Source organism: Lissotriton vulgaris, chromosome 2_1, assembly GCF_964263255.1.
Source record: "Lissotriton vulgaris chromosome 2_1, aLisVul1.2, whole genome shotgun sequence".
Classification (NCBI taxonomy): domain Eukaryota; kingdom Metazoa; phylum Chordata; class Amphibia; order Caudata; family Salamandridae; genus Lissotriton; species Lissotriton vulgaris.
The window spans coordinates 1,197,132,825-1,197,153,543 of record NC_141687.1 but is presented as its reverse complement, the minus strand read 5'-3'; the positions used below and the strand labels follow the sequence as shown (position 1 = coordinate 1,197,153,543).

The following is a 20,719-nucleotide window of genomic DNA, read 5'->3' as shown; positions in this document are numbered from 1 at the left end:
AGAATATATTGAGTGTCCATCTCTCATGGAGTTCGAGCCCACCACAACGGCTGAAGTGTTAGAAGCCCTTGGGAAAATGAAATCGGGTTCCCCCACCGACTCACTGGTCCCTCGTAAGTGCAACGAGATTTTCCGTCTTCTGGCTTGCTCTCTCTCCAACATCTTCAACACCTCATTTGAGCTTGCATCCATACCTAGCAGTTGGAAGGTGGCTCAGGTAAAACCCATTCTCAAAAAGCCCACTAGTGACCCCTCTATTGTGCCCAACTATAGGCCAATTTCGCTACTGCCCTACTTTGGTAAGGTACTGGAACACCTAGTCAACAAGCGCGTCTCCACTTTCATTGAAGCCCATGCGCTTCTAGATCCCCCGCAGTCAGGGTTTCGCGCTGCCCACGGCACGGAAACAACAGTAATAGAGGTTGTGGATAATATCCGTCTTACCCTAGATAGAGGCGAGTCTGCAATCCTGATCCTATTAGTTCTCGGCAGCCTTTGACCCCATCCCCCACAGCATTCTCTACCAACAGTTGTGGGAGATTGGTGTCAGAGGCAAAGCCCTTGCCTGGTTTGAGAGCTATCTTGCGGACCGGCACACATATATAAAGGTTAATTCTTTGGAATCCAGTAGGACCCCTCTATCCGTTGGGGTTCCACAGGGATCTATCCTTAGTCCCTTGTTATTCAACCTGTATCTCACCCCTTTGGCCAACATCATAAAATCTCATGGCTTCCCCACAGTGTCCTATGCGGACGATACTCAGGTGCCCATCACCTGCAGCGTAGATGTCCTTGAAACCCGCACTAGATTTAAGAAGTGCATGATTAAGATCAGTGAATGGATGAACGGAAACAAACTCCAACTCAACTATAGCAAAACAGAAATTATGCTATTTGGCAAAGCAAAGACTATATGGTCACATGACTGGTGGCCCCAAGAACTAGGACAGTGTCCAGAACCCAAAGAAGTTGTGCATGACTTGGGAATAATGATCGAATGTGCTCTCTCCATGAAGGCTCATGTCACCCAAGTCTCAGGCACCTGTTAGGGAATTCTGCGGAAATTGCAGAAGATTTTTAAATGGCTACCCCTTGAGTCCAGGAAACCTCTGGTTCAGGGACTAATCATTAGCCGTTTGGATTATGGCAACGCTATGTTCGCCTCCATCAACGAGAGTCTGTTGACAAAGCTCCAAACTCTCCAGAACGCCGCCGCACGTTTGGTACTAGGTTTGCCTCCCAGGTCTTCCTCCTTGCCCAGCCTCAAAGAGCTGCACTGGCTGCCTGTACGCCAAAGAAGTCAATTCAAGATCCTCAGTCTCACCCACAAACTACTCCATGATATAGGGCCCTCTTACCTAGCGGAGAAATTGGTCAGGTATAAACCCTCCAGAGCCCTAAGATCCAGTTCGAAATCCCTACTGGTTCAGCCGAGGGCCAGGACCTCAAGAAATGGATGCAGGGCCTTTTCTTATAAAGCCCCCCAACTTTGGAACAAGCTGCCTCCTCATCTGCTGTCCCAACCCAATCACCGAGCCTTTCGCAGGGGCCTAAAAACCTGGCTTTTCCCTAAGTAATTTTCACCACCCCCCTCATCACAAGGTTGTCGTTTCTTTCTCTGTTGCCAGAGCCTTGAGACCTTTTTAGTGATTTGTGCGCTATATAAGAGCTTATGACTATGACTAACGCCGCACCTTTACGTCTTCCCATAGCTGGGAAGGATTCCACCCAACTAGAAAGCCAACTTGCCGTACTCCAGGGGATAAGAATAAGGGTAAGCAGCTGAATATTCAGACAAAAACGTGCTACTCCTGCTTCAAGGGAACAGTACACAAAAAGATCTCCTACCTCACAGGTTTCACATAGCTGGAAGCAGTTCAGAATATCCTTGGGGGCCCGTTCTCAATCCTTGGCGACCAGGCCTGCTTGGGAGTTCAATCCCCCGCCAAACACCAAGCCAAGAGAGGGGGCCCATCCCAGCCTCCTCCAGGCTTTGACGGGCACGGATGGGCCAACCCTTGGCCCGGGGCATCTGCTGTAATTTATGCGACTCCAGTCTCTGCAAAGCTTCCTGTAGAGCTGGGAAATCTGGGACATGGAGTCCTGCTTCCTTCTCCTATCCTGCTTCTCACCAGTAATCTAATGCAGCGGAGCAGAGCAATAAAGTGTCTAGTACCTCCAACCAAGCGTCCCACACTGCAGGTGCTTGTACTGTAATTTATGCGACTCCAGTCCCGGCGAAGCTTCCTGTAGAGCCAAGGAGTCTGGTATATGGAGTCCTGTCCTTTCTCCTCTCCCGCTCCTCACCAGTAATCTAATGCAGCACAGCAATAAAGTTTCTAGTGCTTCCAACCGAGCATAGGGATTTGAATATATCGGGCATCCATAAGATAGAACTTACCAATTCATACACAGGAAAATTGCAATGTGGAGCTCCTTTCCATGTTCGTAATTCTTTTGCCAACTGTTGAAAAAAGCATATAACTGTATGTTTTTGTCCTAGTACATATTCTACATGTATTTAATGTCAAGAATAAATTAGGAAAAATCTGTTATGCTATCTTTTCTCATAAAATCCTTCCCAACTGTGAGAGAGAAGAGATTTATTTTGCGACAGTTTGTCATGAGGTGGTTGCCTGTCAAGGCTGTAGGAAGTTGTTGAACTCTAACATGGGTCCTCACTTCTTACAGGAAATTGCACTAATGGAGCTGCCGCCTAAATAGCATTACAGGTGTCCACTTAGTACAGAACTGAGAGGCTCGTGTGAGATTTCATGGCACCAAGCTTCAAAAGTCTTTGCAAACTTTTTGTTCGCCAACTGTGAGTGGGATTGTTTATTTTTGGGGCGACATTTCAGGAAATATGGAGAAAAAATTGACAAAATTACGCTTTTGATGTGAAATGTAGTTTGACGATATCTTGAAGTATTATTTTTACCGAAGTGAGCATCTCACATGAAAAAGGATCACAAAGCACTGGTTGACACTCCAACGAGCAGAAAATATCTCTTGACAAAGCATTTACTTTGTGTACGAGTTTTCTTTGTGTACGAGTCTCCAGGTGGTAACTCATGAGACTTTTTCGTGCAAGGCCGATGCTTGCAGTAAAAAAAAGTTATGTAAGTTCATGTAATGCCTCGCCAACACTCACCTTCAGTCCACTGGCACGCAGGTTCATTCCGCAATTGCTTGAAGTCCCTCCATAAAGCAGAATGGGGAATGGATGGTGTGTCCTGCTGCAGTGTTTTGTATGTATGTATGTGTGTTCTTATATAGCGCTCGACTTACCCTAGGGCATCTCATCGCTTGCCTTGGGAACCCATCCTGGCTTTTCCCTGTAAGATAACCCGTACTGGGCATCCCCATGGTTAAAGCCAGGCATCCCGCCGCAGGGGGCCGTTGTGGAGATTAAGCAAGCTAATGCCCAGAGTTGCAGAGTGTGAACCCATGATTAGAGTGGGCACCGAAGCGAGAATTATCGAGTCCATGGACAATTGGGCTCAAGACCCTGCCGCGTCAGGAATTGAACCCTGGTCCCGGGTCTGACCTCTGCTTCAGGGTATGCCTCCTCTAACCAGTGAGCCACACTTCTCCACAAGCTCCTCACAAGCTCCTCAAGCTACACCTCTGTTCTAAGGCATAATTGAGTTGTAGCAAGTAAAACTTAAGTACCAATTTCCTGCAGTCTTACATCTCACTTATGTAAGCTGCTGGATTTACCTCTTTGAAGTCGGCCATGTTAGGAAACTTCACCTGCTTTCAACAAAAGGAGAATTTAAAAATGTGCACTTCCAAATATGAAGATCCTGAAATTTGGCTTAAACTTGGACTTCCTAGATGTATGTTCAACTTTGTCTTTCTTACAAAGGATTCTCTTGATCATACCTTCATGAATATTGTCTTCTTTTATACATAAATATATGCGTTGTGAAAGAGTTACACTTTTATGACAGATTTGTCAGTATTAGCATAGTAACAAACTCTGTTCTAAATTGCTGTAAAATTAAATAACACGATCCGTAGCTTCTGTCACTTACATCACACAAATAATTTGGTTTAAATAAAATGTGATTGCTTTATTAGACCGTGTTAGTTATAACAATTTAATTTCGATTATCATTATATTGTGCGCTGAAGGAACTCGCTTCAATTTACAAAGTTGTATAACAGCCAACACCAAGATGCGATGCAGCCTTTAACATCAGTTATTATGCTGGTCTAGCTCTATTGGACGATTTTCCTGCTATCCCCTCCCAGCGGCTTGACGCCTGTTTGTGTCTTTGCTGTTTAGAAATTATTTGAAATCTATATATATATAAAAACGAATGTATGTCTGTCTGTCTGTTTGTCCTTTATGCAGTATTACACCATTCATCCGATCGCCATGAAACTTTGGGAAGTTGTTGAGTACACTCCCGCGAAGGTTTGTGGCATAACAATTTTTAAATATCGGACCCCCGGGGCCCTCATAATCATTCCAATTTCAGCATTCAAAACGGAATACCAGGTGAAGCCACAACGTATAAGTCCATCGATACTGTGATGAATCAAGACAAAGTTGTCAATTACACAACGGAATTCTTAAATTCACTGGATTTGCAGGTATGCCACCTCACATTTTAACATTAAAAATTGACGTGCTTATCATTCTTTTCCGAAACATCAATCCACCACGACTATGCAACGGTACAAGACTTTCGGTGAAAAAGATGAGTAACGATGTCATCGAAGCTACAATTTTAAATGGGAAATTCAAGGGTGAAGATGTACTGTTGTCACGTATTCCTAAATATCTCAACAGATATGCCATTTAAATTCAAACGTTTACAGTTTCCAGTGCGACTCGCTTTTGCAATGACCATCAACAAAGCACAAGGACAATCGCTGCAAGTGTGTGGACTAGATTTGGAGAATCCGTGCTTCTCACATGGACAACTGTATGTGGCCAGCTCACACGTCGGAAAACCTTCTGATTTATTCGTGTACGCACCAGACGGAAAAACAAAAAATATTGTGTGTCCACAAGCACTCGAATAAATAAACAGAATTAAAACAACACTTTGAAATGTTTTCCATATTAAAATGAATAAGTTTCAATAAAAAAATGACACAATGTAAATTGAATGTTATCATAACAAGTTTCCTTAAATTTCCTTTCTTCTGAGATCGCAGCAACGCACGACGGGTAAGCTAGTATCTAAATAAAATAAACACTGAATCATAATAATGGTACATACTGGCGTAGGATGTTGTTTGGCACCAGGGTTATACTTGGTTTTGATTCACTGTTGATTCCAATCATACGTATGTGAAATTAAGTAGTTGTTAATGCACATTTCTCTTGTTGGCTATGCTTTTAGATTGGTGTACTCACCTTGTATTTGTTGGTATCATGTCGCTCTACGCAGGAGCCTTTCAGGCAGAACTTCCCTTCGCCACAGCTTGTACCATCAGCCCAAGGAAAGTGGCGCGTCTGACAGACGAGCTGGCCCCTTGCCTTCCCTGTGCACCAGAGCTTGGTGCAGTACTGCATGTAAGGGCAGGGTCGGGAGCCCACGCCAAAGGCCAGTTCGCACTGCCGATTCAAGCTGTACGTGGCACCTGGTAGGGTAGCTGGCAAGGCAATGGGCTTGGTGGGCTCATCCAAGAGGCAGTCCCCTGTGGGCAGGACAAAAAAAATCAGATCAGGCACAGTGAAGTTATCCAGTCCTAATAGGTAAAACAAAAACACTTAAAACACAAACACCGAAAAACTAAAGTCGAAGACACAAGTTAACTATTTGTTTGCCGAAATTCTGCATTAAGGATTAGGGGTAAATGTAAGGACCAGGACAGGGGGTTAGGGTTCGCGTAAGTCTTTCATTCAAGGCTTAGGTATAATAACCTACACCCGGGTAAGAGTAGACAATCCAACATTCTGAATACAGCTTCTTTTTTCCCACTACTCAATGCCAGGAAGAAGCGTCAAGAGACACGCACATCGTAGAGACACAAACACACGCGTCCACACACACCCACCCTCACCCTCTCAGCATTACTGCATACAATTTCCTGAATAGAAACAAAAAATGTAACACCTAACTGCTGACAGCTCTTGTTAGCAGCCACGTCACATTTTAGCTTATAAAAGTATTCTCCGACCAAGTGTAAACTGTTTAAAAGATCAGCAGAGCACGGCTTGAAATAGCGGCGGTCAAGGGCACAGAACCTCAGCGTGCAGCTGTGAAGAACATTTCCGCCTGTTGCAGCTGCTGCCTTGAGCGCGCGCATCGGCGAGGATGCCTTCTCATCTGGCATTGCGTGTTTGACTAGAATGTAAGGAACATTTGCAGTTGTTTAGCATAGCATACTGAGAGTATTCTGGTAAAAACCTGGTCCCTGGGGTGGACAGGAAAGCGTCGAGCAGTCGGCGTAATGACTCAAGTAGCCTTGTGTAATGTCTTGAACAGTGGTCTAAGTGCATTGAAATAAAATTGGGGAACTGTGATGAGGTGCGCAATGGGGCTGAGGTGCGTGAAAAAGTATTCTGTAACTTTTTTGGTCTTTCACCTTCAGGTATCTACATAAAATAACACACAGCTTATAGAACAAGCAATGGCATAGCCAATAGGTCTCACCTTTGGGACCTTATTAGTGTTTAGCCAAGCAACATTTGTTATTGCACCAAGGATATTGTGCTGCATAACTAAATACTAATAAGGTCCCAAAAGCGAGACATATTGGCTATGCCAATGGTTTTTGTTGGTAGTGCTCCAGACTATGTTCACCTGGAACGACCATTTGTGCTGCTTGCTCTTTCATTATTGAGGTGACCTCCACACTCAAGGTCATTACGGACACTGTCTTCGTTAACGTTTCGCCTGCAAATCATTGATTTCAGCTTTGCTTGTCTAATTAGTTCAATGGAAGGAAAACAAGACTACAACACCCAGAATGCAGTGTACTCTCACACAAGTCAACCCCTGTGTACGATGTTTGTAATGACCTGAAGGGAGGAGTTCACACTATTCCTACTCTTGGACTTCATGGCCTGCCGCTTGATTGGTTGGCTTCACTCTTTCGTCAGCCCTTCATTGACTGAGTATTAGAGTGAACGTTGCTCATGGCAGCCCTCATATGGCTTGACCTAAGAGTAGCCTTTTATTGTATTTTAATAGATTCTCATTCCGCTGAAAAGGCCCTTAAGCGCTTCTGGGCAGACAAATAAGAAGAAAGTTGTTTTGTTTTGGGTAGTTGCCAGACTCTTGAGGTTTTTACAGCGGTGCATCTAGAAATGATTGGTGTGTGGTTTAAGAGGGGCTCTTCAAACGTGCTGTGGGGAGCTGGGCTGCGTTTAAGCAAGAGATGTGCGGGGTGGTCTTGTCTAGATATGTTCCACGCTAGGTGACGTCTCTGCTTGGTAAGGGCGCGCCTGCACTCCCCGGGACCGTCGCTGCATCACCGGCGGAAGGTGGGGGCGGGATCTTCCGCTGGCAGGGGCGGGAGGGCTTCCCTTCGTGCCCGCACCCTTGGTGTGCTCAGGGCTGCAAGGCGAGAGGCTCGGATGTGCACGGAAGGTGGACACGGAAATGGGCAGCAGAAAAGTCTCATCGACATGTTGGAACCCGTTCCTGCACCTACGGAAAAAGACATGAGAGGTATTTTGGTTCATTTTTATTATACATGTTTGGGAAACAGCTGCGCCAATGTGCACCGTCTCTGAGGGCTTCTCTCTGAAGATCACAACGGCTTGGTTTGAAAGTGACCCACCTCCCCAGTAATTATAACCGGTTCAAGGCAGTTTGAGTCAATGTCTGTGTAAACTGCGGGCAGAAAGAATGTGCGAGTATCTGTGTGCCTGTGAGTATACATGGCCCTCGCTCGTATACTGTGCCTTTAACTTTTGTGTTCGAAATTCACCATCGTCTGTGTTTAACCACTGAGTGCAGTCTGGTCTCAGCACTGCACATGCAAGATCAGTTCATATCACATATATATGTTGATCCTTCTTTGCGTTTGTACAACCACCCCACAGATGCAGCTGCATGTTTCAGCTGGTGTGGCAATGAGCGTATCATTGTGGGAATTTCATCCACTTTATTGCAGCATTTATAAAGTGCGTATGTGGGGTACGAAGGCGTTTGTCTATATGGGCAGCAAAAAAAGCCCACTCCACATAGGATGTAATTATATTTATGTTGCGATTACTGCTCCTGACGAGGCGTTGGAAGCGCTTTGTGCCGAGTAGAGCGCTGCTCTAGAACGCAAGATTCCCCGAGGTAAGTGGGTAGTAGATATGTCTTGAACAGGATAGATTAGTTCAAGTGGAAAGTGTGAGATGTTAGTAGCAGAGAGCATGTGTGCCTGTTGGCTGGATGAGTAAGTAGAAAGAAAAAGAGTTGGGAAAAGCTGATAACTGGTCTTTACAGCTATGATGCGGTTAAAAGTCAAAAGGATATGTCTTGTAATTTGAACCTTGATACTTAGTGTATCCAAAATATATGCCTGAATGTGTTTTTCTCATGCAGGGCAACCGTGAGTTGTGTGCACGTGCGCAAAACTAAATTTGAAAAAACAAACGTGAGTGGTGACGAGAGTTGTGCGCACGCGACGGGAAAAAGTGCTGTGCATGTCGCCCCCGCTTGTGTGCGTAATAGCAAGCTGGTGGCCGGCCTGGCCACCACTTTTAAACCTCCTACTAAATTTCTCGCAAGAGCAGCGCATGCTCTGAATCTAGTGAGACCTAAAAACAAATGAGAGTTAAACTAATCAGTGGGATATACACTATTGTGCATTATGAAATTACTATTAGTTAATGTGCTGCAGAGGTCTGTGTCATAACCAGAGAGCCACAGAATTGAAGACTGGTTGGGGCAGTGGAGAATAAGTGACTTGTGTATGTGTAGTGTAGTTCTATGAGGTCCCAGTCTGAGATAGAAAGCACTGTGAATATGTAAGTCATTATTTTAAACTTGCATTACTTACAGTATAAGATAGGCGGCTGGAAATGTGTGAAAAGGTTTTAGATTAAAAAAAATCCCCAAAATATAGATTTTAGTAATACCCAGACAGTACGTATTGCAATAATAGTCTTTTAAAAGCACACACTTCAGAGGTCAGCTGGTAAGGCCCCTGCAATACTACTTAAAATGAATAAAAATGTGTCATAAGAAAGGTTCAAATTATTCCATTAATTTAGGTCGATATCAGCTTCCAAGCACCCTTTACATTTGCAGATTAACTAGTTGTGCGCATTTTTTATTTATTTCAGGCAAGCAGGCTCCCTGGCAAGAAGGCTTGTCTAGCTGCTTGCGCCTCCACTGGTTTCACAGCACAGGAAGGCTTTACACTTCAGCTCAAGCATTTTAACTGTCTGAATTAACTGTACCAGGATGGTTGTCTTTTCACAAAAAGTAGGGGAACTATTTTTCCTAAATTTTAAAAGTATGGGTGTGCATGCAGTGGTTCTCAGGTCCTGCCCTATTCGACCTCTGGTCTTGGGCAGTGGGGCAGAATGTCTCAAGCAGTGCAGCAGGATGTATCAAGCGCCCCAGATGAATGGCTCAAGCAACCTGGTTTAGTTTCCCAGCACCTGGACTGGATGCCTCAAATGGAGTGGTTGCTAACTTGTACCGAGGGTGGTGGGCGGGAGCACAAAAAAATTGATAAAATAAAATTACCTTCCTAACTTGCAGCGTCACTTCTTCCTTCCTCTGCTGTCTTCTAGAAGCTTCAGATGCAGGAGATGGCACTAACCAATCCTGACACGGCTCTCACAGCATGAGAGCAGCACCAGGATTGGATAGAGCAAGCACTCCCAATGCTAATAAGACCACTGGAGGCCTGCGCTTTCTCTAACGCAGTTGTTAAAGACAGCTAGGTTAGAGAACTTTAGTATGTGCATGTCTAGCTGGCCATCTCAAGACGGCCGGCCAAAAAGAAATGCACATTTTAAAGCACATAGCTCCCTGCTGCTGCAACTCGTCAGCACTGGCACCACCCTGGCCTGACACTAAGTTCAGGAAGGGTTGCTGAAAAATAAGCTGGTTATAAATAAACTTTATTACCATTTTATTTTTAAACTCTGGGGCTTGTGGGGCGATGCTCCTCCGCTCAAACAGAGGAGCCACCATTGCTCAAAAGGCCCTCCAGGATGTCATTCACACAGCTCTGTACACTGTGAACATAAGCTGTGCAGCAATGCCTGCGAAGTGTTAGAGTTTGTATACAAGGAAGAGGTGTCCTGCACCACACAAATTTAGAAATACAGATTTTAGGTCGAGCCTAGCACAGCGCACATGCGCTGATCTATGGGAGGCTTCTTGTGAGCAGTCCACACTTTTCCTAAACTTCTCCGTGGGAGTTTAACTCCCACACATTCTATTAGCATGTGCGTGTGGCTTTCAATAATGAAAGCCCACAAATGGCCAAAGACGGCTGCATGTCCCGCCTTTCGTTTTACTGTTAACTCCCCTGGCCTAGGGGGCTCAGGAGCGAGCAGCGGTGCGCATACCTCTCTTATAGTGACCTTGGCTCATATTACTAAATAAACAAACATGCTCGCTTTTGCGGCCGCGCTTGATATATTTGCACTAGCCAGTCTGTTGTGTTTAAATACTCTTGTTTTTCAACTTTGGTGGACTCTGTTTGTACTGTAGTTGTTTGCCGCACTTGTTACATTTGCACTAGCCAGTCTGATGGGTTTAAATACTCTAGTTTTTCAACTTTATTTGTACTGTAGTTGTTTAGTTTGTGCTAGCCCATAATACACACCTAGACAATGTCTTTACGGCGTTCATGGTGGGGATCGTGGCTCTATTTGATGTGTGTGACCTCTCGCCAGTCAGACTCATGAAACTGTTGTGCCGATAATATACAGCTATAAAATCCCAAAAGATCCTCATGAATTTCAGCACCATTAGAAATTGTTCACGGACTGTTTAATCATAACTGTTGCATGGCTAGCTGTACTATCAGTCTCCTCAAAACACAGAGGAAATGTCTGGCCTACAGAATGATACCTTGCTAGACACAAGCAATTCAGTCTAGACTCAGATTGCTGACCTCAAACTTGTAGTAGTGTCGAAGAGCACCAATCACTCCTTGATACAAGATTAGAGAGTCAGAGTCCAGAGTCTTATTGGTTAATGTGTATTAAGCTCAAGTTAGAACTATGCAAATAGAAAAATTGAAAACAAAAGACTGAAAAGAACTATTTTAAGTGAGACAGTATATGACTCCCTCTTTTCTCTGGGAGTAAAACATGTACAGTTATGCTCTAAGGAAGAAGAAAGGGGTTTTCCCATGTTGCTCCTCTTCTTTTGTATTCCTATCTGGCTTGTTGTGTTGCCATATTGTACTTTATGTGATTTGAAAAGTCTAAGCTTTTGATGTTCTTTCCTAGTTTTTAAGACTTTATGTCAAAATATATATATGTTTTCCTTTAACTTCTCATCCAGAATTCAAGCCCAGTGGCTTGGGGCACATTCAAGCCTGGCATAGAGAAAAGGATTCAAAGAAAGCGAGGTGTGCATCTGCCTAAGTCATTGCTCTGGAGACTGGCGTGTTCATGCTTGTAGGTGCAGTTCTCATCTTGAGGTCACGCATGTCAGTGGATTTGGCAGGCACCAGCAGGAAGCATATTCTATCTGAATGAAGGTGCATTCAGCATTGTCTAAGACATGATCCCGGTGCTGAATTGCAGCCTTTTGGTAGAAATGTGGCACCTACAGCCACATAGTTTTGCCTAAATAGATGCCTCTGGAAGGATTAGTCACTCACTGTATGTATAGGGTATTTGTAGAGTATACATTTATTTAGACAGCAGCAGAGTGCTGCACAAGGGTTGAAGCCCTAACATTTACGTTCTAAACTCCACATTTTCACTTTCTGCCACCACTCGAGGCAAACCAGGTGAGAAAAAACGTGTTTTAATTTGACAGAGATCCTTATAATTTGAGTTGCATGTGAGCACAGTAGGTTGTGTGGTGGTCTTCACATATTTCTTTTATGTTTACTTAGGATTAACTTTAACAGTCACATTTTGTTGAAGCTCAGCCATGAGGCGTTCAACGCAGGCAGCATTCGAGGCAAGGAGGCACCGTGCATAGCTCTTATTCCCCAGCCTCTTATGGCATTTTCACATAATACCACTCAGTGCTATACAATTACATGCCACATTTACACTCTACTCAATGCAACATAAATACACTCCACATAATACCACTCAGTGCCACATAATTACCCACCACGTAATTACACTCCACTCAATGCAACATAAATACACTCCACATAATACCACTCAGTGCCACATAATTATATGCCACATAATTATACTGCACGTAATGCAACATGCACTCCACATAATACCACTCAGTGCCACATAATTGCACGCAACATAATTACACTCTTCTCAATGCAATATAAATACACTCCACATACCACGCAGTGCCACGTAATAACACGCCACATAATTACACTCTACTCAATGCAATATAAATACACTCCACATAATACCACTCAGTACAACATAATTACACACCACATAATTACACTCTACTCAATGCAACATAAATACACTCCACATAATACCACTCAGTACTACATAATTACACGTCACACAATTACACTCTATTCAATGCAACATAAATACACTCCACATAGTAAAACTGTGCCACATAATTACACGCCACATAATTACACTCTACACAAGGCAACATAAAAACATTCCACATAATACCACTCAGTGTGACATAGTTACACCACATAATTACACTCTACACAACGCAAAATAAGTACACCCCACATACTAGTCAGTACCACATAATTACAAGCCACATAATTACACTCTACTCAATGCAACATAAATACACTCCACATAATACCACTCACTGCCACATAGTTACACACCACATAATTACACTCTACTCAATGCAACATAAATACACTCAACATAATACCACTCAGTACCACGTAATTACATGTCACATAATGACACTCTATTCAATGCAACATAAATACACTCCACATAATACCAGTGCGACATAGTTACACGCCACATAATTACACTGTACTCAATGCAACATAAATACACTCCACATAATACCACTCAGTGCCACATAATTGTATGCTACATAATTACACTACACTCAATGCAACATACACTCCAAATAATGCCACTCAATGCCACATAATTACAAACCACATAATTGCACTCTACTCAATTCAACATACACTCCACATAATACCACTCAGTGCCACATAATTATAAGCCTCATAATTCACCCTACTCAATGCAACATAAATACACTCCACATAATACCACCCAGTGCCACATAATAACACATCACATAATTACACTCTACTCAATGCAACATAAATACACTCCACATTATACCACTTAGAACCACATAATCACACGTCACAATTACACTCTATTCCATGCAACATAAATACACTCCACATAATAACACTATGTCACATAATTACACGGCACATAATTACACTCTACTCAATGCAACATAAATACACTCCACATGGTTCTTCACTATGTCTCAGCGCCAGAATGCCCGCAGGGTTGCAGTGCGCTCTACAAATACCGAAATAAAATAAATAAATAATACCACTCAGTCCACTCAGTATGACATAGTTACACACCACATAATTACACTCTACTCAATGCAACATTAATACACCCCACATACTACTCAGTACCACATGATTACAAGCCACATAATTTTACTCTTCTCATTGCAACATAAATACACTACACATAATACCACTCAGTGCCACATAATTACGCTACTCAATGCAACATAAATACATTCCAGATAATACCACGGTGCCACATAATTACACTCTCCTCAATGCAACATGAATACACTCCACAAAATACTGCTCAGTGCAACATACTTACACGCCACATAATTGCACTCTACTCAATGCAACATAAATACACTCCACATACCACTCAGTACCACATAATTACATGTCACATAATTACACTCTACTCAATGCAACATACATACAGTCCACAAATACCAATCAGTACCACGTAATTATATGCCACATTATTACACTGCACACAATGCAACATACACTCCAAATCATACCACTCAGTGCCACATAATTACACACCACATAATTACACTCTACTTAATGCAAAATACACTCCACATATTACCACTGAGTGCCACTTAATTACACGCCACATAATTGCACTCTACTCAATGCAACATAAATACACTCCATATAATACCACTCAGTACCAAATAATCACCCGTCACAATTACACTCTATTCAATGCAACATAACTACACTCCACATAATACCACTCAGTGCCACATAATTACACACCACATACTTACACTCAGCGTGTCCTGCATAAACTAGGTGGAGCTGGTGGTCAGTCTGCTCCTACCTGGCACTACAGAATCTGATTTCGGTGACCTCCTTACTTTGCCATCTGTAGTAGGCAGCTAATATATGAGGTCACCACTTGACTTGTAAGGAGCTTGTTTTTGGTTATGCGTGGTTTGACTAAGCAGATGTGACAAACAGTGAGTTTTGTGAGCCCTAGAGTTAAAAAGATGGTATAGACATATCTATTATTCATATCCATCTTATTATATTATGATATTTCATAGGTCTTAATGCCCCCTCTTCTAAGCCTTGTAAATAACAGATGGCACTCTTATCCAGTTTATAGTACTGAACTTGCCAACTTTACAAGGATGGACGCTAAATCTGCCTTTGTGGAATTCAGAACATTAGCATCAGAACTCAGCATTTGTTAGCAGCGAGCGTTCAGTTCACTGACAAACACTGCACGGAGGGAAGAAGAAGTGATAATGGCGTTGCTGAAATGCATATGGTATAATATGGCCAGAATGGTGAAAAGAACAAAGTGAAGTGCTAGATAATTTAACATTGTACTAGAGCAGAGTCATGTTATACCAAGCAAACCGTGCCATATAGCTTTGAACTAGTGGGTCAGTGTCAGTTTTGATGCAGTACTGAATTCCAGTGGTGCAGAGTTTAGATAATCTGACCCTTGACTTTTGAAGTGAGAAAGGAAACAGGAACCAGCAACCCACACCTTGTTAAACAGGAATGTTGCGCTCAAGTTTGATGCCAGAGACTGAAACGCTTCAAAAGGGGAGCAAACTAATGTTTATAATGAGACCAGAAGAAAGACAACAAGCATTTGCAATGCAATAGGTCTCGCATTAGGAAAGTTTGAGCTATTGGTATTGTAAATGACAAATGTTTTATTTATGTGTTGGTTTTGAAAATAGCAAAATAGCTTTGTCATTTACAATGCCAATAGTTATAACTTTTGCAAATGTGACACCTATAGCATTTGTAACGCAATATGTGTTGTATTTACGTGACTTACATGTATTGATATTACAAATAACAATGGCTTTTATTTATTTTTAATAATTAATACTTAAATAAAACATATTGTAATTTATAATGGCAATCGCTTAAACTTTTGAAAATTACTTTTGTGAAGATTATGTTCAGTGTATTTTATTGTGACAGAAGTGAAATGTTAACATTTTTTTGTGACATTTGTAGTAACGCTTGAAACCTTGTCAGGGTCAAGCTACTTAGAATATTGTGGGCTATGAGAAAGAGCTCTGTGGTAACTTTATGGGCTTTTGACTCTGTTCCACTCAGATAAAAAAAAGCTACGGCAGGCACCTCTACGCCTAGTGACGACATTGTGCCCGGAGAAGTGTAAGCAGCTGGGTGTAGGTCTCTGTACAAACAAATCTCCTTCCTCTGGAAATCCCCTCAGTAGCCACTCCGACTGGGGGAAGACACCACAATATTCTGTAATCATACAAACGAAGGGTCTCCTTGCTTTTTGACTTGAGTGACTTCCAGGTCCTCCAGTTCTCGTCTCTCATGCTCTCTCTCCTCATCGTACACCATGAAGCTTAAAATGGTTGCACTAGGGATTTAGATCTAAATTAATACGGACTATGGGATGGGAAAACACTGATGCATTAACAGTGGAAGTAGGACTGGGATAGTCATAGAGATTCAACAGCCGAGGTAGGGTGACAAGGACTGTCCGTGCACATTTAGGTTTCACAGACAGTCAAGATTCTGCACCACTTGATGGAGAAGCAATGACGAGGAGTGTCTTGCTTTGGGCATTTTCTTTCCAAGATCCCGGATGTATTGGTTCCATTGGGCACCGATTAGGGCCATGGACAATTCAGGGTGCATTTAGAATAGATTAGGTTTTCACAAACGTGACAATGAAATGGCTGACAGAGTAGTGAGGGGCATGAGGGTATGTCTGGGGGGGGGGGGGGGCACTCTGCGGACAGCCCAGCTTGAGGGTGGTGGAGTTTAAGAGCATGTTAGCCAACGGGTTCAAAAGGAGTGATCTGGAAGTCAAAGTAGTTTAAGGGACGTCTTTAGAAAGGATGGGTCGATAGATATTGTAAATAATGAAGCACAAGTTGGTACAAGTAGAGGGGCGTACAGAACTCTGGGGATACCGTCTCTTGCACACACAGTAAAAATTGAAAAAATTAGAGGGTCCACCTTGATGGCCACTTTGAGGGATGTGGGACAAGAGTTGATTATATTAGCATTTTAATTGGATTTAGTCAATAGGAAGGTGGAGATAAGTGCTGCAATGTGTTAACAATGTGCAGGATGTTTTCATTAAAGCAGCCTTTAGAGCACTAGATTGAGAGCAAGTAGTGAGACCTGACACTCACTGTGTCATTTGGCCCAAGGGGCTGTGCCAACTAAGACCGCCATCAGTTCCAAAGGAAGACATTGCACTACAGAAAAGCCAGAAAATGTAACATTTACTCACCTGGCAGCTAAGGGCATCCTCTGATGAGCAGCAGATCCTCGTCACCAGCCCACGATCCTTTAGACCAAAGCTTCTTCAATGCATCCCATGCCATAAGAGTCAGAAGAAAGGGTACTTGCAGTAACTCTCCCCTACTCCTGACACCGCAGCCAGGTTAAGCGGGTTCAACATTACATATACTGCTGCCAACTCAAAGGGGCGCCGGGAAAAATAAAACACAGCGGTGCGAAAGAGCTTAACAGATCACAGTCTGTCGGAGAAATCCCAATTATTACGGACTCGTACAGGCCCCCTGTGACTAACTGGAATGGGACCACAACTCAGTACATATGGGTCTACCACTCATTAAGGAAGAGGCAATGGCCTGCTGACACAAGCCGACGGTTTGGTAAACAATAAGTCTCAGGCAACGACCCAGTAACGAATGCAAAGCAGAAAACCGCCAGACCAAAACACCTGTTCCAAATGAACATCCAAGCGAACTCTGCAGTCGATTCTATGCCTGAAACTTCCAGTTTGGACGTCAATCGACTTCTCAGTCCAACAACAAAACTCAGTGATGGGAATAAAGAACAAGTGCTCTGACACCTTCGGGTAAAGTCTGCGCTATATCAAAACGCATTAAATAACGCATTAAATAATAAAAAAGACAAAAAAATAAGAGACAGCAGCCACCGCAGCAACCAGCGAGCACGGAAGATCACTATTGACAACAAGCTGAGGCAGGGAGATAAGAAGCGAAACAGAAATCAGCTCAGCATCTGGGCTGGGAGGAGACCTGGGAGGGCGGGGGCTGCCCGCGCATGCGCGCTATTTGTAACTTTTGTGGTTCGAGTCCCGGCGCCAAAGAGGAAGTGAGGGAGCTGAAGTCCCGGGTCCCAGGAGGGGGCCTGGGTGAAGAGCAGTGGATAGCACTTTGGGGCTCCCCTGCCTAAGGAGAGAGCCCCACGTCGTGCTAGCAGAGGAGCTGGAGTGCTCCGGAAAAGCGCCGCAGCCAGCTGTCGTTTAGGAGGATTCCCCCCGCAGACCGGGTGAGTGGGGGATTCTCCATTTACCTAGTGGTTGTGGCGATGAAGGCACAGTGCACAGATTTGTTTCCTGAGCGGACCCGCCGTTGCGGCCCGCTCCAACGATGGGGCAAGATTTTTTTTATAAATGAAAGTGGTGAAAGTGAAACTGCATGTTGGCTTGAAGGAAGGGGGACAGGAGATGTGCACAGCGCTTGGCTGTAAGTGCGCGTACACCTGCTGAAATCGCCGAAAGCTCTGCGCGTGCCCATCTCCTGTCCCGCTTCCAAGGCAATTCCCTAACAATAGAGCTCGCTGGCGACAGCACTTCCGCGCTGCTTACGCTAGGCTCAACCTAAAAAGGGATTGACTAGACTACTCGCAAGACACGCTTCCCACCGATTTTGAATAACTCTGGCAATACATATTTCAATGTAGCTGTGTTATTCAGAGGAGGAGCGACCTATCAGTTCAAGCCGGACTGTCACTGTACCCGGAAGGTGAGGTGGGATAGGGCTAGTCTACACCCTTATAGAAAGGCAAAGGCAAGCTTTCTAGAGCTGAGAAGTATTAATACAAACGTTTCAATAAATCCATGATTTCCTGGGAACAGGAAGCAGAATCCAGTGTGTAATAATTCAAACGTTTTTTGGCCCTGGTAACAAAGCCATAGCTCTATATGTGTTTATCTCTTGCTCACTCACTCTCTCTTCTCGTTCTCTTTCCTTCTGTCTGCCTCCTCTGTTAACTCTCGGTTAATATGTGTTTTTCTCTCTACATACTTATAGTTGTGTGTGTTTTAGGGAACTATCTAAATGTCAGTCAACCTTCTCTTTCTTTAGGAGATACTGGACTGACCACGTGGAGCCTTTTGGTGGCCACCGCATTTTTGCCCTCTTTAAGATTTAGTTTCTCAGCGAGCAGATGTCTATGATTCGTGGGTATTTCCAAAGGTGTAGTCTACATTTAAGGACCTAGGGGTTCATTTAACCACCACCTAGCTTCAGTGTGTGCTGGTGGTGTGTGTGGTGTCATGTTTCTCACTAAAACGATGCTCCTTGGGAGAGATCAGTGGATTTTATTACCTTCCAGCCTAACCCATGTGAGTGTGAAATATGTCATGGTTACCCCTGCAGTGTTTTTCGAGGGTCACATCTAATGTAACTCTACATAATCCATGACAACTAAAACAATTGTTCTATACAGGCAACAGGGCATGGGCCCTTCCCAACAAGCTGTCAGAGTGATCAGAGTGTGGTGGTTGATTGTGCTCGATTGATGAATGCCAGGGATGGCTCGGCATCGGTTCTTGCTGCACTCTTGTCACTTGTTCTTGATAGTCATTTCAGAGGGCTCCCGAGTGCGGGGAAAGTGCCCCATGCTTTCCTCGCTGGTCGTGCTCTTCCAGCTGGTCGACACACAGCCTGGGACAGTACAGCTGAATCGAGTACTTTCCTAGATTCGATTTAATGCTGGAAGTCTTGCAGAAATGCACAACTTGGACTTCAGTCTAATGGTAAGAATTAAAGCCAGCACGAGTTTTAAGAAGTGCCAGATGTCAGTGGGTACAAACAACCGAGGGACTCTCCTTTTGCCTTGCATGGGTTTACTTTGGATAACATGCTGCAAGCGAAAAATTGAAGAGAGTTTCATGGAATTTAAAAAAGTGTTTCACTGTCAGCCCTTGTCCAATCGTTGGCCTCTTGTGATAGCAGCTTCTCATAAAATAAATAACAATAATCACACTATTCACATTTTTTGCATTCTTTCTGTCTCATTTTAGCTCCACTCTCTCATGCGCTGGCTGTGTCTTTGTCTGACTGGATAGATGCCAATTACGTAATTTTTAAAGCTTAGACGTGACTGTTTTATTTGCTACTTTCAGCATCGGCCTTACTGTCTTCCCTGCCAGGCCACTGTAATGAGGGCAGACAGGCTTTGAGGTGGTAGTTTCCGCAGCATCGCTAGGCCAATGTTGTGTTGGCCGTTAATCTTGGCCCCTAAGGGGCTGGCACAGACATCCTCTCCCCTGCTGTGTTGTTAAAGTGAGGCGGGGTGTTGAGAGTGCAGCAGCCTGGTTGGGGGCAGGTGAAGTGACCGTTGGCCCATCATCATCTCATCTCCCCTGGAGCAGCAGCAACTCTGATTTATTTCACCTCTCCCCTACCAGGCCATCGCCCTGAGGCTATAGTTGGCTGGGGAAGGAAGAGAGTCAGTGAAAGGGCCTCGCTGAGGGCCTATTGTTGGCACCTCTGCTCCAGCAGCAAAGGCCTCCCAGGAAAAGGTGCTTCACCGCAAGGAACATTTCGAGAATGCAAGGTTAGGTCAGAGCTGTCAAGTTTGGAACAATGGGAGAGGGTTTGAGTGCCAGCCTCTGCTCAACGTCCTGTGAATCTGGGCAAACGACATAATTGCCCAAGGATTTAAAAAACGAATTTGATCTTCAGTAATGAAACAAAAACAAACAGCATTTGTAAATTGCAACACTGTCACCCCTGAGGTATCTGGCTCTGTGTCTCTGTGGAAGAGACAGGTTGCTCTCTAGCGCTGGTGCAGGCAGGCAGAGAACCTCCAGCAATGAAGGGCAGAAGGCGGCTTTTCCCCTCTTGTTGGACTTGGCCCGTCTGGCAGGTCCGCCCCTGAAGTTTTGCGCTTGTTATATGTGACCTGGGAATGGAGATCCCCCCTCTGAGTGTGTCTGTGGTGAGAGAGACCTGCCTCCCATAGGAATGCATGGGGAATGTATGTGGCTCTGGTAGTTCCTGATGCGTGGGGCGTGCCGGGTCGAGTCTGGTATGTGTGCGCTCGTGAGGTTGAGTACTACAAGATGATGTATGCGGCATGTGTGTGACTAGAAGGGAAGTGCCACTTCTAGACCTTGGTGCAT

The 20,719-nt window shown here is 44.1% G+C and overlaps 1 protein-coding gene across 1 annotated transcript in view; it reads right to left on the bottom strand.

Annotated features, from left to right (window-relative positions):
- Positions 1 to 20,719, bottom strand: part of ADAMTS15 (ADAM metallopeptidase with thrombospondin type 1 motif 15) — a 358,149-nt gene that overhangs the window by 104,468 nt on the left and 232,962 nt on the right. Inside the window, exon 4 of the mRNA XM_086956926.1 lies at positions 5,375 to 5,658. Within this exon, the coding sequence (XP_086813052.1) occupies positions 5,375 to 5,658 (284 nt within the window). The remainder of the gene's footprint in view (positions 1 to 5,374; positions 5,659 to 20,719) is intronic.